Source organism: Scardinius erythrophthalmus (assembly GCF_964197995.2).
Source record: "Scardinius erythrophthalmus genome assembly, chromosome: 22".
Taxonomy (NCBI): Eukaryota; Metazoa; Chordata; class Actinopteri; order Cypriniformes; family Leuciscidae; genus Scardinius; species Scardinius erythrophthalmus.
The window spans coordinates 26,876,323-26,892,400 of record NC_138242.1 but is presented as its reverse complement, the minus strand read 5'-3'; the positions used below and the strand labels follow the sequence as shown (position 1 = coordinate 26,892,400).

Here is a 16,078-nt window from a genome sequence, read left to right as displayed (position 1 = left end):
TATGCAACGTGAACGCACACACACAACAGTGTGTCTTCTCTCGTAGCCAAACAATAATGAAACGCAGATGAATGTGGTGCCTCCAGGGAGGCATAGGTCACTGTTGTCTGTGTGGGCCTTGCTGTGATTACATAGTGCCAGTTGGATTTGTTTGTCTTTCTCTGGTTTTGTGATGAGAAAAAGTAGGAGTTTATATAGAAGCAAAGAAAAAAGTGACTTTGTGCCACAATGCTGTTTTCAGTTGCTTATGTGAAGTGAAATGAAGGCCTCTGTGTTTAACCCATCCAAGTAAGAACACACACACACACACACACACACACACACTGCAAACCGTGGACACACACATCCAGAGCAGTGGGCAGCCATTCACTGTTAGCACGTTTGTATGTGATTGCTAGCTTGCTAGCTATCATTCAAGTCTTTAGCACAAACAGTATGCGACAAGTTACACACCAAAGTTTAATTTGGGTTTGTCCAAACTACGAGTACGAGCCAAACACCAAGATTTATCTGTACAATACATTTGCAGTTACAGTATTTTCTCCAAGGACACCGAATACTACTTTCGCTCCATAAAGACTCCTGCTGACTGCTGTGGGCGGATGAGTGTGTGTGCAGTCGTGTATAGTGTCAGATAATGGAAAAGAAACTGATTACACATTCATAGTATCATTAAAGATACACACTTTTCACGCTCTCTCTAGTTTAAAAAGTACTATATATAGGCTATTCATCCACCACAAGTCATGCATTTCCAGCACAAAATCATTTCCATCACATCCCAAATGATGTATGGAAATACCATTAAGTGATGGAAATTATATTATCAATTTTAGAATAAAATAGCCATATTTTTCATCTTGCTTCGTTTGGGTCTATTTTAAAGCAAGCACTCCATAAATACACAAAATTAAATAATATTTTTACACTTTTGCGATTGGAAATGATGAACAATAAAAATATTTAATAACCAAGTATACAATCCTTTGGTCGGTGTGACAATTAGAGGAATATTATGCAGGAATATTTTTTTTTTTAATAATTAAAAATATTTTTTGTTCAAAATCTGAAGAATGACATCTCTGTAATCGAGTACAAACTACTATGAGTGAGGACCAGGCATGATTCACAGGCTAAAGAAGTGTCATCTTACAGCAGGAGAAAATGAAAGAGGAGCTCAGTTTTAGAGAGACCGATGGTCAAATGCTATGCTTCAATTTGCTGCAAAAAGATTAGTCAGGAGAAGCAAATCTGTGCTTGAAGAATAACGGAGGTGTCATTCTCAAACCATTTGTTATGCTCAAGCTTGCTGTTAAATTGTATTCTGAGAGATACAGAGAAGTATCTCAGAAATTCTCATATAAAAAGCTGCTATCCGTGTGACGTTGGTCAATATCAGTTTCCAGCTGCGCTACACTACACAACATAATTATGTTCAACAGAAGAAAAAAAAATCATAGAGCTTTGAAACAGACAGAGATGAAAAGCCTGGCAGAAAATGCTACTTGTTTATCCAGTTTATAATATAACAATATGAAAAATGTATAATAATATTATATTTTATGTAAATTATTTATACACACACACACACATATATATACATATAGTGTGTATATATATATATATATATATATATACATATACTGTATATATATATATATATATATATATATATATATACAGTACATACATACACATATACATATGTGTGTGTGTGTGTATATATACTTATAGGTATTATAGTATTTTTTTTATTTAAACTATTTACTGTTATAGCCTATATAATTTTAATTATTCTAAATAGTCTTATTTATTATTTAAAATATGACATGCACATTTATGGGACCCATTCTCATTCCTGAAATTATATATCTGTATATATAAATATTAAAAAATATATATATTTCTGTATCATATTTTAAATAATATATACGATTATTTATAATATTTAAAATTACACACACATATGAGACCCATTCTCATTTCTGAAATGATATATATACAGTATATATATATATATATATATATATATATATATATATATATATATATATATATATATATATATATATATATATATATATATTTGTGTATCATAATTTAAATAATATTTAAGATTATTTATATTAATTAAAACATTATATATTCAACAGAACAAAAAAGTCATACAGGTTTGGAGCGAATAGAGATAAAGCCTGGCAGAATATGCTATTTGTTTATCCAGTTTATGAGGTGACAGGCTTGATTTCCCATCATCCTCTGTGGCAGAGTGATAGAACACAGATGAACATCAATTACACACCTAATGTGCATCATTTGCTCTTCACTATAGGACTAAAGTAAAGAGCCTCCTGCATCTGATGGGAACTGTTCAACAGAGAAAGAAATATGAAATTGCCCACAATTTCTATTCACTTGAACGCACGTCCCCTCATTATTTTGATATCTGGACTCGTAAGTAGGAACTTCCCAGGAGGCAACGATTGTTACAGTGATGACGGAGGTATTGTCTGTTTTGCCACCAACGTTTAAACAAGCTTTGGAGACATCAAAGCTGTAGATGTGTGACGGGATTTTCCGAAGCTGGAAGTGAGGGCAGCTGTGGCCGCACACAGTAGGTGAAGGCCAGGAGGCCACAAATAAAACTATTCCATGTAGGACGATGCCTGTTTGGGTTTGATTAAATAAAATATACTTTTCCACCCTCAAAAACAATGGCAGAATAGCTGGTGTTTACAAGACAAAGCCTCTTAGAAAACCTCTAAAGCCTTGTATTGACCACTCTGCGCTCCAAAAACACAACATGCAAAGCTTTATAGGATCCATCTGGAGCTGTAAACCCCGAAATGTGCCACGCAACTAATGTTTCTTTTTTCTCTTTCAATCATCTTCCCTCTATGAAGGACCACTGGTTTTGGAGGGTCAGGGACAATGTCGTGATGTCCGGCTACCCCATGCTCATCAATGTCTTCTGGAGGGGTCTGCCACCCAAGATTGACGCCGTCTATGAGAACAGCAAGGGCAAATTTGTGTTTTTCAAAGGTAAGATTTCTTCACATCAGATCAACGTCCCTCAGCGCAGTTTGTTTACAAGCGTAAGAGGCGAGTTGAGTTCAGAGATAGTGAGGGAACAGCGTGAAGATGAGACTTAACCTGGTTTCTACAGAGAGGTCAACTGCTGTAGGGCTCTCACTGGGTTTATCTACGCCGTTTTTCTGACTTGCTGGAAAGGGAGGCAGTTTGCCTCTAAATATAACAACATTAGGAGTTCATATAGTAAACACAGGAGAATGTACTGTATGTGTGTAAGAGCGAATCTCACAAAGACTTTCAAGAGCATGAGCCATATTTTACACAAAATTCAAAAAGACACATGCATTTCTTTTTGTATTTCATATTTTGCTTAACGAAAATAAAGCTTATTTTTAAGATTTAAAAATAGACTTGTTGGCAGAGGCTATTTACACTAACTCCGCCCACCATTGAGTTCGAAACCGCCTTTTCCAAACTCACTCCTCTCCATTTTCCCATCGCATATCAGCTCAGAGTGGCATTTAAAATATAACTGTATCTTATAACTGTAATGCAAATACAATTGTATATTATTTAAAATTGTAATAATGCCTTAATACATTTTTTTTAATTAGTTTTTTTTAAACAGTGTGCTAAATGGACTTTATTTCACAAGCAAACAAAATTAGGCTTCATTTTCTCAATAAGCTGAATCAAAAGAGAATATTTATATTGTGTGTAAACAATATAAATATTCACTTTAGACTTTTTTTGTTTATTTATGTTTAGTTGTGTCTGTATCACTAGCCTATGACACTATTAGGCTCTACACAATGTGTGTATTTTTTGAGAGAGAGAGAGAGAGAGAGAGAGAGAGAGAGAGAGAGAGAGAGAGAGAGAGAGAGAGAGAGAGAGAGAGAGAGAGTTTAAAGAGAAAAAGAGGAGGCTGGGCCAAATGCGATAATGACAAATACACACACACCTACACAAACACAGCAGTTTTCCACACGCTTTTGTTCCTCGACAACTAGACAAATGTTCAGAGAGCTTAATGAACCTTTTTAGCCCACCATGCCTGTCATCTTAATTATTTATTTGCCTGTACACCTCACAGAGAACAAGGGAAATGAGAGGGATGGATTGAATTATGGATGGATGGAACATGTACCAGTTGTTTCTGTGTTTTTCTGTGATTGCGCAAGCTTTCCGGATCAACTTTGTCCCAGATTTTTCTCTTAAAATTCCTACAATTGTAAAAAATAATTACATTTCGATTTTTTTACTCTGAGGCAGAAATGCATCAATAGGCAGCAAAATGAATAGTTTTCTCTTTAAATTCGTTAGAGGAGAAAAAAATTAATTAGTCACTAATTAGACAATATCTGGCATTCTACATAGTAAGGAGATAGAGCTGCTTTCAAACTAATAAAATAAAACAAATGCTGTTAAATGTAAATAATATACATAATATAAATAAACATTAGTATAATAATAATATAAATATATATTATAATTAAATAATTAAATAAAAATATAAATAAAATGGCTGTAATGTGTTCACGTTGAGGCTGTTTGGATTGAGATTATAAAGTTATCACGTTTGTGATTTTCCTTGCCTTGGGGTAGTGCATACACAGTGTGTGTGGTCCATGTGGAAACAAATAAACACATGTTTTCACACTCATTGCTGGTAGAAAGCAGCACACGGTGAGAATCGCTTACACTGACCTCTCAGCATTTAAGTAGGTCAGAAAGCATGGCCAAATCTGGAAGTTTAAATGTGTTGCTCTGGATAGCATTGACCTCAAGCCAACATTTACAACAATATCATCCTGTAATTTCACTTTCACATACTCACACGATCACTGGCAAAACACAGACACTCGAGCTCTCTTGCACTCATCGGCCCTGGCGGAGGGTTCTGGTTGGCACAGAGACGCTGACCCCGCTGAGAGGGTCATGAGAAAGACTCAGGTGACGTGACAGGCATTTCCTCTTCCAGAGAAAATGACGGCCCTGTCCTCCTCTGACCCCTCGGACTCCAAACAAACCAGGACACCCTTAACCCCGTCCACTGTGGACATACATCACAGAGGGTTTCCTGAGCTCAGAGGGTCAGCGCTGCACCCCTGTAACACACACTGACATCTTAACCTTCACGTTAAGCCATTAACATGTCAGGTCTGAGTAACAGTGGCAGACATACGGTCAAAGGCCCGGTCACGGTAATTAAAAGCAAACAGGAAGTGCCTGAGCTGTGAAATTGAATGTTTGGTTTTGGTGAAGCAGACATTTATCTGGAAATGATGTAAATATTGGGGATTCCGTATCAATAACCTCAGTGTCAGATTATCAGGAAATATGATTATGGTCATCCTCACACTCAAGTTTTTCCAGACACATATACAGTATACTGTATGTATGTGTGTGTGTGTGTGTGTGTGTGATATATGTATATGTATATATCACACACACATACAGTATATAGTCAGTATATATAACCGTAAAGTATTTATACATTATGCTACAATCTGTTTACTGACTTAAAATGAATAAAAAATACAATTAAAATTACAATAATTTGCATTGTAATTTTCTTAATTTACACATATATATTAGTGCTGGGCAACGATTAATCGCATCCCAAATAAAAATTTGTGTTTACATAATATAAAAGTGTGTACTGTGTATAATTATTTTGTATATATAAATACACACATGCATGTACAGTATATATTTAAGAAAAAATTATTTATATATAAAATATTGATATTGTAAATAAATTATATAAATATATATACAGTATATACATGCAAATATTTCTTAAATATATACATGCATATGCATATATATATATATATATATATATATATATATATATATATATTTGCCGTAATACTGTACTTACTGTAATATTTAGTAATAAGTGTCTTAAAAATACTATGACAATTTTGTCAACACTCTTATATCAAAGTCCCAGGAAGAATCACAATGCAATCAATAACAAAGTTTTAATAGAAAAAAAATAAAAAGTGCATTAAAATCACCAGTATTTATAATCAATATATAGTCCAAATTCAACTTATCCCTCAGCCGTAAGTGGAGCAACACTTGAACAAATCAGCAAGTCAAAGAGAATTTATAGAAACTATGATTTACATTTTCTTCCTTTGACTGAGCTAAATCACTGAGCACTCTCATTTGGCCCAGTGAAAACGTACCCTGGGCTGAACACTGTAATCCCCTGATTTCTCCTTTGTTCTTGTGCTTTTTCTAGGGAAGCAGTTCTGGGTGTTCAAGGACACAATACTACAGCCTGGCTACCCCCAGGACATCTCAATGTTTGGAAACGGCATGCCAGCTCAGAGTATAGAGACAGCCGTCTGGTGGGAGGACGTAGCCAAGACCTACTTCTTCAAAGGAGATAGGTATGTGCACAGCATGTGAGCGTTCATCTGTGTGTGTGTGTGTGTGTGTGTGTGTAACTTTCTCTACTTAACTATATGCAGGTATTGGAGATATAACGAAGACATGAGAACGATGGATCCTGGTTATCCCAAGTCTATCACAGTATGGAAGGGTGTTCCGGATTCTCCACAGGGAGCATTTGTGGACAAAGCTAACGGTATGGTTCATCTTTTAGAATCAAGTTAAGTTGTAAGCCATTTTAAAAATCATACAAATCATTTACTCACCCTCATTGTTGTTCCCCTGTTTCGTATGACTGTTTCTCCCATAAGGACGTATACTGTTGAGTTTCAATAATGAAATAAAAAGCTTTGTGTGAGAAACACAGTGATATTTAACTTTTCTTTGGCCTGTTCTACTTTCAAATGCAATGCATGGAAAATGGGCATTATGGGCAATATGGACAACTTCTATGGCAACAAAATATTAATTTGAAGTCAACTAAACCTTTATCAACTAACCTTTAACTAAATCATAACCCTAAAGATTATGATTTGATATGCTAAGTAAAATTGCCGCTGTGGTGCTCATGCAGATGACAGGAGTTTGAATCCGGCTTGCAACATTTCCCAATCGCATGGCCTCGTCATCTTCCCATAACTTCCTGGCGTTTCTTCACTGTATTCTGAATAAAAAAGGCAAAAATGGCAGAAAAAGAATTAGGTATATTGATATGATCCAAATTTGGGACAAAAAAAAAAACAGTTAACAAAAAGTTGCTATGGCAGAAGAAAATAATCTGAAAATGATATGCTATAAAAATAACCAAAACCAACAAAAAATATAAACATACAAAACGTAAATAAGGACTGGTGAGATAACTAATTGAAAGATGACCTATTAAATGTCTTGAATTTGTTTTTGGGGTCTACTAGAATAGGTTTTTATTAGCCTGGGAAAACCCAGACTACTTCCGGCGAATTTTAATTCTCTCTCCAGGATAGTCTGGAGAAGAGCCCATTCAAACTCATTTCTGTGCCGCCGAAATCGCGGCACCAATCAGAAACGTTTGGGGAGGGATTTACATGATGACGACAGCGCAGCGACCCTGAAGGAGATTTCATTACAAAGATGGATGCCGCCGTGGAACATCACTCGTTCGAATCATAGACAGTATATAAACGAATCAGTTATCGCGTCTGTTTTGAGCGTTTTAAACTTACCGTTTTCGTTAAAACCGGAGCAAAGAACAACACTCGAAGCATACGTCATCGTCATCTCCTTCATCGATCTGATTGGTTTTAAGACTATCCAATTGCGCCCAGAGGAATTTGAGCTACGTCGGTTGGTGACGCCCCTTTGGAAATGATTTGTCTACATAGCTTCGCCAGACCCTACACTCAGTTTCAACTGAGAAGGGTCTGGTTTTAACCAGGCTAGGTTTTTATGCTTCAATGTTCAAAATTCACATTAGTTTTCACATATTTTCACATTGTTGCAGGCGACACCTCTCTTCCCAGTCTGTCAGTAACGCTCTGTTCAGTTCTGGTCTCTATGAAACCCCTCCTTCCGAAAAACACAATGTGCTCTGATTGGTCAGCTGGACCAGTGTGTTGTGATTGGTCAATCACTTCAAGCTTGTTCTGGAAATGTCACTCCCTTTGTCATAACTGCGAGTTTCAACACACTACTAAAGCACCTCAACCAGGCCTCACCCCTTTTTAGCGCATGCCTTGGCCGGGAATTATTTAAATGAGAAATATTGTGATGTGTTTGTTCCCTGAAGAAAACCCAAGACTACAAACGAGGCGTTTCAGGGAGTTCAGGAATGCTGCGCACTGATATAGAGAATAACTCCCTTTGGAGTGGATTTGTGCTGTGTAACTTTGTAGACCTTTTTCATGCAAAACAACAACATTACACACTAAAGTTAAAAATGTTTTTTTTTTTTTTTAAGCATAAACTACAATCAACCCATGCAGAACACAACACAGCATCTGATATTATACCGCATATGATACAGAATCTATTGTGAAGCAGTTTAAATCGGTATAATTCTCATTTACACTGCCCTGTATTCATTCTGTACAAGAACTCAGTTATGAAGGGTTGTGCGTTTCAGGACAAGTGTGAATCTTTGTATGAGCTCTCGTCTTGCATGAGTTCAGTCCATAGCTGCAGGCCCGCAGGTCGACAGCCAGACACATGCCATCTGTACCGAGCCTCGGTGCCAGGTTTGCCCGTGGACGCAGGCGATCATCTGAGCGTGAAGGGTGGATTGATATTCCAGGGAAATTGTTTGGCTAACCACAGTTTGAAAGTGATTGTGGGCTTTCTTTCAGCCCTGTCTCTGCACGTTACCCAAAAGGCCTCTGTGGGCGAGACAGAGTAGAGAAAATTGACCCTAATTATGTGTCATCATGGCCAGCCGATCAAGGGGAGATCGGAAAGGACAGCTTTTCTTTTTGCTTCAGCTCTAGTCCTGTTTTATTGCGAGTATAGATTTTACGATAACACATTGGTCTTACGATAAGCCTTTATCTTTGGTTTAGTGTCTTTCAAATCACACTGAGCCCCTGTTCCAGTATGGACCATTTTTATGTCAAGGATTAAGAATCTTTATTAAACAGATTTAGTGGAAGAGTGACAGGAAATTATTGGGGAGATATGGGATCAGGATAAATGTCAGGTTGGAACTTGCATCCCCCACAGGTGCACCATGACTCAACGTCTATTCCAGCAGACCTGAACTTGTGGTTTTGGAAAAAAAAGTAATTACATTAAATTAAATAAATCGTGTAGCGTAATGGTAGCAAAATGAATAGGTTTATCAACTTTTGAGAGGAAAGTGAAAATGCTATATGCTAAATATGAAAAATGAATTAAATTTTTTTTAAATAAAAAAACAAATATCTAACAAAAATATAGAATTATAAACTATTATATAAAAAAATGATCAAAATAAAACCTAAATATTTTTTTATTTTTTCTTACAAAACCAAAATCAATGTATTCAATCAAAAATCAAATAAATTTTTTTTAAACTTAATATGAAATAAAAATATTAAATAAAATTTTACTAAAATTTGTGCTGTCCAGTCGATTAATCACGATTAATCACATCTAACATAAAAGTTTGTTTATATAATATATGTGTGTACATGTATGTGTGTGTGTGTGTATATATATATATATATATTTACACACATACATATATCACAGCCCTCATAAAAATCTCTCTCTCTATATATCTATCTTAAAAATATAATTCGACAACAAATCAATACATTTCAATGCTACAAGTGAATTTAGGCATCACAATATTATGTATGAAAAATAGATATTCAATTTGAGATTTGCTAAAGATTACATTTACATGTCCGCAAACATAGTAAAAAATAAAAAAATAGGTGGAAATGGGCATGAATTAAATATCGAATATAAATATAAAAGCATCTAACAAATGTCTCCTGTGTCGATGCTTTGCAGGTTTCACGTACTTCTACAAGGGTAAAGAATACTGGAAGTTCAACAACCACAGGCTGCGGGTGGAGCCGGGCTACCCTCGCTCTATCCTGAAAGACTTCATGGGATGCGACCTCACGCCCATCGACCCCGACCTGCAGCCGACGGATGACGAGGACGTCGTGATTAAACTGGACAGTGAAGCCAGCACGGTCAAAGCCATCGCCATCGTCATTCCCTGCGTCCTGGCGCTCTGCCTGCTGGTGTTGATCTACACCGTCTTTCAGTTCAAGAGGAAGGGGACGCCCCGGCACATACTGTACTGTAAACGCTCCATGCAGGAGTGGGTGTGAGTCTGACAGCCACAAGACCGTGGTGTAACACCCCAAACTTGCGGACTTTGGCTCTCGACCTGTGTCTCGCTCTAGGAGAACAGCGAGGGCCTTTGCTTTGACTCCCCTCTCCAGGAGATGAGGGGCGCATTTCTCCTAAAACCCCCTTCTCTTCTCTCATTGGCCCCGGTGCACCCGCTGTAGGACTGCAAGGATCCCACGGTGCATTGCGACGTCCAGTGCCACTGTTCCACATGGAAATCGCTGATTGCTATACGTTTAGGTTTTACAAGTGCACGTTGAAAACGCGAAAAAAAAAATGAAAACGTTGTCGCAGGAGCCGATTTTAGCTTCGATTTGATTTTCAGAGATATTTACGATTCCCTTTAAAGCACTCCCAAACCAAATAAATCTCTCCAAAGAGGATCTTTTTTTTCTTTTCTATACATCTTTTTTTTCCCTTCCTGCTCTTTATTTTGCCGTGATATGTAGTGGGGGAACTTTTGACTGTTGTGGCAGTCTGTCTCAAAACAGGGGCCAAAATATTCTGCAATATTTTTAACAGCCTTAATTATGGATTGTGTTGTTTGCTTTTGTTTTAGTTTATTCGTTTGTTTTCGAGCACCGCTTTTGTTCGTCTGTCGGAAAGGCAGTGCAATATTGCTTTGCTCCCTTTGAGATCAGAGATGGTGGTTAACCTCATTTTCGCCAGGGGCTGCACTGCAGGGTCGCCTGAAGCCGGGACGGGACTCCTTAACCTCTGCCTAACATGAAGCATATCAGTCAAAACAGAGGAAAGACCAAGCCACTGCAACGACCAATATTTTATTCTGCTTTTTTCCGTCCGACGGTGGAATTGCAACTGCAAAGGAAGAGCTTGAACCGTTATCGTGCTTAACGCTCACTCGTATGGTCGTGTTTTGCACGGACAGAGATTTGAGAATTCGTATCTTCCCTTCTTTTTTTTTTTTACGAAAGGTCGCTGTTCAAGCATGTAATTTCCTTCGAACTGCCTTGTTTTTAGGTCTGGATGGGATCCTAGAACCTTGAAGTATGAACCAGAACCACCAGAGCAACTCAGGACAGCGCTTGATTCAAAAGTGTATGCAAGCATTCACATCCAGTCCTGTGTCTTTATTATCAACCGAGAAGAAAATCAAGGATATATATCATGTAACGTTTCACCATCGCTTGTGATCGGAAGTTTCTGCAATGGGATCGGGCTCGGAGTCAGAACTCTCAGTTCGGTTCACGAACTCTAGATCGGTCCTTCGCATCGAACGGATGTTTGAACATACAGTTATTTGCTTGCGTTAACATTTTATATGTTTGTTTGTTTGGTACATTTGAACAAACCGAATGGTCTCAACCTCAACTTTAAAGTGGTACTTAAAGTGCTAAGCTGTCATCCGGAACGTTTCCTTTAGATGCGAGAGAAAACGTAACGCGATCTAAAGGAAAATATGTGCGTGTTTCTGGCAAGCAGTGTTTGAATGTGTGTCTGTATCAATGCTAGATTTTCTTTTTTTTTCTTTTCTTTCCTTTTTCATTGTTTTAATAAGAAAAAAAAAAGGAAAAACATGGGACATTCTTCAAGTTCATGTACTTCATGACTCGGTTTGGGACAAACCGTCCTGACAGACTTAATAAATTAATCAGTATATGATTAAAATGCCTTTTAGCGATTTGTTCACATTTACTTTACATATATTTGAAGTCTGGGAATATATAAACATCCACTCTCTAAACTTGCAAAAATATCATGGTAATACCGTAGTATTTTGGTATTGTAATATTTCAGTATCAAAACACTATGGTGTTGCCATGGTAATGACGCAGTTCTTTTCTTTCTTTCTTTCACTTACAAAAATGTACCATGGTATTTTGAGCATAAGTACCATGAAATGGGATAATACCATGGTATTTTGCACATTGTGCTATGACGTTTGATCACGGTGCCATGATACTACCATGGTATTTTGGACATTTTACTATGACATTTGATCATGGTCCCATCATACTACTAATATGGTATCTACTACGGTATTTTGGACATGGGACCATGCATGGCATTCTGGACATTTTATCATAGTACTGCCACAGTATTTTGGACATGGCACCATGATACTACTATGGTATTTTGAAAAAATTTCCATTGTACTACTATGGAATTTTAGACATTAGACATAAGATGGTATTTTGGACATGGCACCATGTTACTACCCTGTTTTTTTGTGCATGGTACCATGCATGGCCTCCTGGACATTCGACATGGTACTTTTAATACCTACCATGGTACTACCAAGGCATTTTTGACATTTTATCATGGTATTCTGAACATGTGCCATGGTATTTTAGATATGTATTATGGTAGTACCATGATATTCTTGGAAGTACCATGCAAATACAATGCTACATAAAATCCAGTACCATGGTATATTTCAAAATGAACATAATATTACCGTCTGATACCATCGTACCACTACAGTACTTTTTTGTAAGGGTTCTATCTCTCTTTCTTACTGTCTGTGTGTGTGTGTGTGTGTGTGTGTGTGTGTGTGTGTGTGTGTGTGTGTGCACGTGCACGTATGCATGATCGCATCTGAACATTTCCCAGAATCCCAGCCGATCAAACAAAAGTCTGCCTTAAACAAGTGAGAGGAAAAGGCAATCGTTAAATAATACAAAAATGGAGTATCGTGGAGGTGGTGTGTATCCTGTGGTTATATTTAGCTAGTATGATCAAAATCAGAGCATAAAATATGAGACGGCGGTGAACAGAGGCGTTTAGAACTCGCCAAGTGCAAAAGTAAACAGAGACCGACACGGCCCATGGTGGATGAGTTCAGCTCGGGCATCAACTGCCATCTATGTTCCAAATCAAATCTAGCTCAGCAAGATCACTGCAGACATGGTTACTGTGAGCATAATGACTAAGATGAGAGATTAAAGCAGTAAATGACCTGAATTACTGTCTGTGGAAAACTTTGACTGCTTTTCAAACGCTTTAATCACTCTGAACCGACCAGCAATGTTGACGTGCAAAACTACATATTTTCAATATCATCTATTTGTGGGTCGTCTGAATGACTAGTCGACTAGTCAGGATTTATAGGGTTTATGTCCACTAGACACCAATCAGATGTGTGTCTTAATGCGAGGCGTTCACATACTGTAGGATGCGTTCTTGCATTCAAAAATGGCTAGATGGAGTGCAACAGGAAACATTTTTAACATTCAAGTTTTCAAATTCAAGTTTTAACGTGACACGCCACATTAAAACCCAATGACAGAAAAACGGCGAGATGTAAGGCAAGGCAAAAAGAATTTGCATGTAGACTACAATTTAAAAGTTAGGGGTTGGTAAGATTTTTTACTATATTTTTAAAAGAAGACTCACCAAGGCTACATTTGTTTGATTAAAAATAGTACAAATCCTAAATATTATTACAATAATAAAAAAGAAAATTCTATTTGAATATATTTTAAAATGTAATTTATTCCTGTGCTGAATTTTCAGCATCATTACTCCAGTCTTCAGTGTCACACGATCCTACAGAAATCATTCTAATATGCTGATTTGCTGCTCAATAAACGTCATATTATTATCAATGGAGAAAGCATTTCTGCTGATTAATATCTGAAAACCATAACATTATTAATATCTTTTTTCTTTTAATCAAATGATAAAAATGTATATGTCCTTGCTGAATAAATGTATGCATTTCTTTGAAAAAAATAAAATAAAAAAATCTTCCTGACCCTAAATTTTTTAATGGTAGTGTACATAAAATATAAAAAATTACAATATTAATAATCATATTATATTAGTAAAATCTATATTCATCGGACAATCATTTTCTTGAAATTTATTGCAGAAGGTGGTGAATTTGTTTTTCGATGTTGAAAATCTAAATTAGTTACCATGCTAAAGCTCAGTGTGCTAAAACCGCCTGCGTCTGTAAAGTAATCTTCTTAAAACGGCAACAAAAATATTAAACCGTCTGATTAAACCCATAATTTCAACCAATTAAAGTAGTTTTTGCATGTCTAGTCGACTAGTTGATCGTCCTTTGTGAGAAATGTCCAACAGACGCGCGTGCAGCGCTAATGTGTATTAGCTAAGAAGCTAATCTGTGGTTCTGTGTGTTTGGTGTAAGAACAGTAAGTCTGCTCTCTCTCTCTTAAAGTTTTCTGTCTAGCCGACAGAACCTGTGGTGCTAACTGGACCTACACTGGTGAGCGTCATCCTGTAATCTTTTGGTGCTGTTATTATTTTAAACCTTATGGATTTACACTTGATTTGACTATGGTCCGTGCAGGAATAATGTATTTGCGCTCATGTAGCACTAGCCGCGATGGTGCATGGAGTGGAAGTAAGGCTTGCGTATATATTTCCTGTGTGTTCTGTGAAGGCCTTAAGCTAAGTCAGGTGTCAAAGGTTGTGCCGCCCATCGGCTACATGTTGGTGCTAGACCCTGATTCATGTTTACAGTTTCTGTAACTTTAGAAAGGATGTGGTTCTCTGTTTGCTTTGCGACATATCATCATGATCTTAATTCCTCAAACTCATCAGCATCTGTGCTATTCTCAATCATCCTCATCATCCTGTTTATCATCTTGCCATCCTGATTATGTTAAACGATTCCAAATGAAGGAAACAAAGTCTGAAAAACATGTTTATACTTTTTTCATTCTGTCTGTATCCCTGTATTTGTGATGTATCTGTTGACGATCCATTTCATTGATCAATAAACACATTTGAACATATTTCCCCAGAGCATTTTTGTGTTCATCTGCCTTTACCATCATCATGTTTCCTCATTTTCCAAGTCCAAACATCACTCACCCTCAGCTGTGAACATAACTGCTATAAACTGACACTAAGCTAAAATTGTCATGACCAAAAAATTGACTAATATTAAAATAAAATCACCACAAATTAATGATTTTTTTTAAACTACTTTTTGTCAAAATGTAAAATTTTTGTTTTAGTAAAACCCAACTGCACTAAAAAACTAACAATAGCTAAACATACAATAACTAAACTAAATCAAAAAAACTAATTGACATAAAATAGAAACAAATATTTTATATGAGAATGTATCAAATATAAAACATTTGATCAAAAAAGTATCAAAAATATTATAGCATGAAATACTTTAGGGTCACATTGTTCTTACCGGGCATGTTTTTCATGCCAAAAATGAATCCTCTGTGTATACAGGCTTATTAAGATGTTGCCAAATCTATCCTCTTATCTTGCACCATTTCCATGGTGTTTTTATGAAAACGTTCTATTTCATAATGAAAGTGATAGACTGTAAATATGTTGCTGTAATTACCAAGTTCTTTTACTTAAAGTGCTTAGTGTTCTTTTAAATAACATTATATATGAGATTTTGAAAACATTGATACATAATGTCTTTATGAGTGTCTCCAGGCAGATGTGCATCGATGCAGCCCAGCTAGGAGCCACAACTGCAGCGAGAGCTCATTATCCTCATTAGTCGGACTGTGCTAAAGTGATTCCAACGGCAGGAAGAAATTAGCTCTATTTCTCAGAATATTGACTTGCTCGTGGGGTTCATTCTACTCTCCACGCCTTACTGACTTTTCTGAAAAGATTACCGTCGCTAAGCAAACAACCACACAAGCTACCAACAGATGGCATATTGCATATGCTTACTAAAAACTAAATTTGTATGAAAAGAGTAATGGCATAACCTAAAAAGTTTTCCAAAATGTGCAGGACAATAAAGTGTGGTGCGGTGTGGAATAGCTTATTATAAACTCCAAAACAATGCATTCAATCACGTTAATTTCCTGACAAATAGGCCTGATATAGATTCCTGTACTCA

The 16,078-nt window shown here is 36.7% G+C and overlaps 1 protein-coding gene across 1 annotated transcript in view; it reads left to right on the top strand.

Moving 5' to 3' along the window:
• The window catches only part of mmp16a (matrix metallopeptidase 16a (membrane-inserted)), a 58,831-nt gene extending 43,869 nt beyond the window's left edge, over positions 1-14,962 (top strand). The window contains exons 8-11 of the mRNA XM_081352573.1: positions 2,904-3,042; positions 6,290-6,440; positions 6,522-6,637; positions 9,910-14,962. Coding sequence (XP_081208699.1) covers positions 2,904-3,042; positions 6,290-6,440; positions 6,522-6,637; positions 9,910-10,238 — 735 coding nt within the window. The 3' untranslated portion in view covers positions 10,239-14,962. The remainder of the gene's footprint in view (positions 1-2,903; positions 3,043-6,289; positions 6,441-6,521; positions 6,638-9,909) is intronic.
• The last annotated feature ends 1,116 nt before the right edge of the window (positions 14,963-16,078 follow it).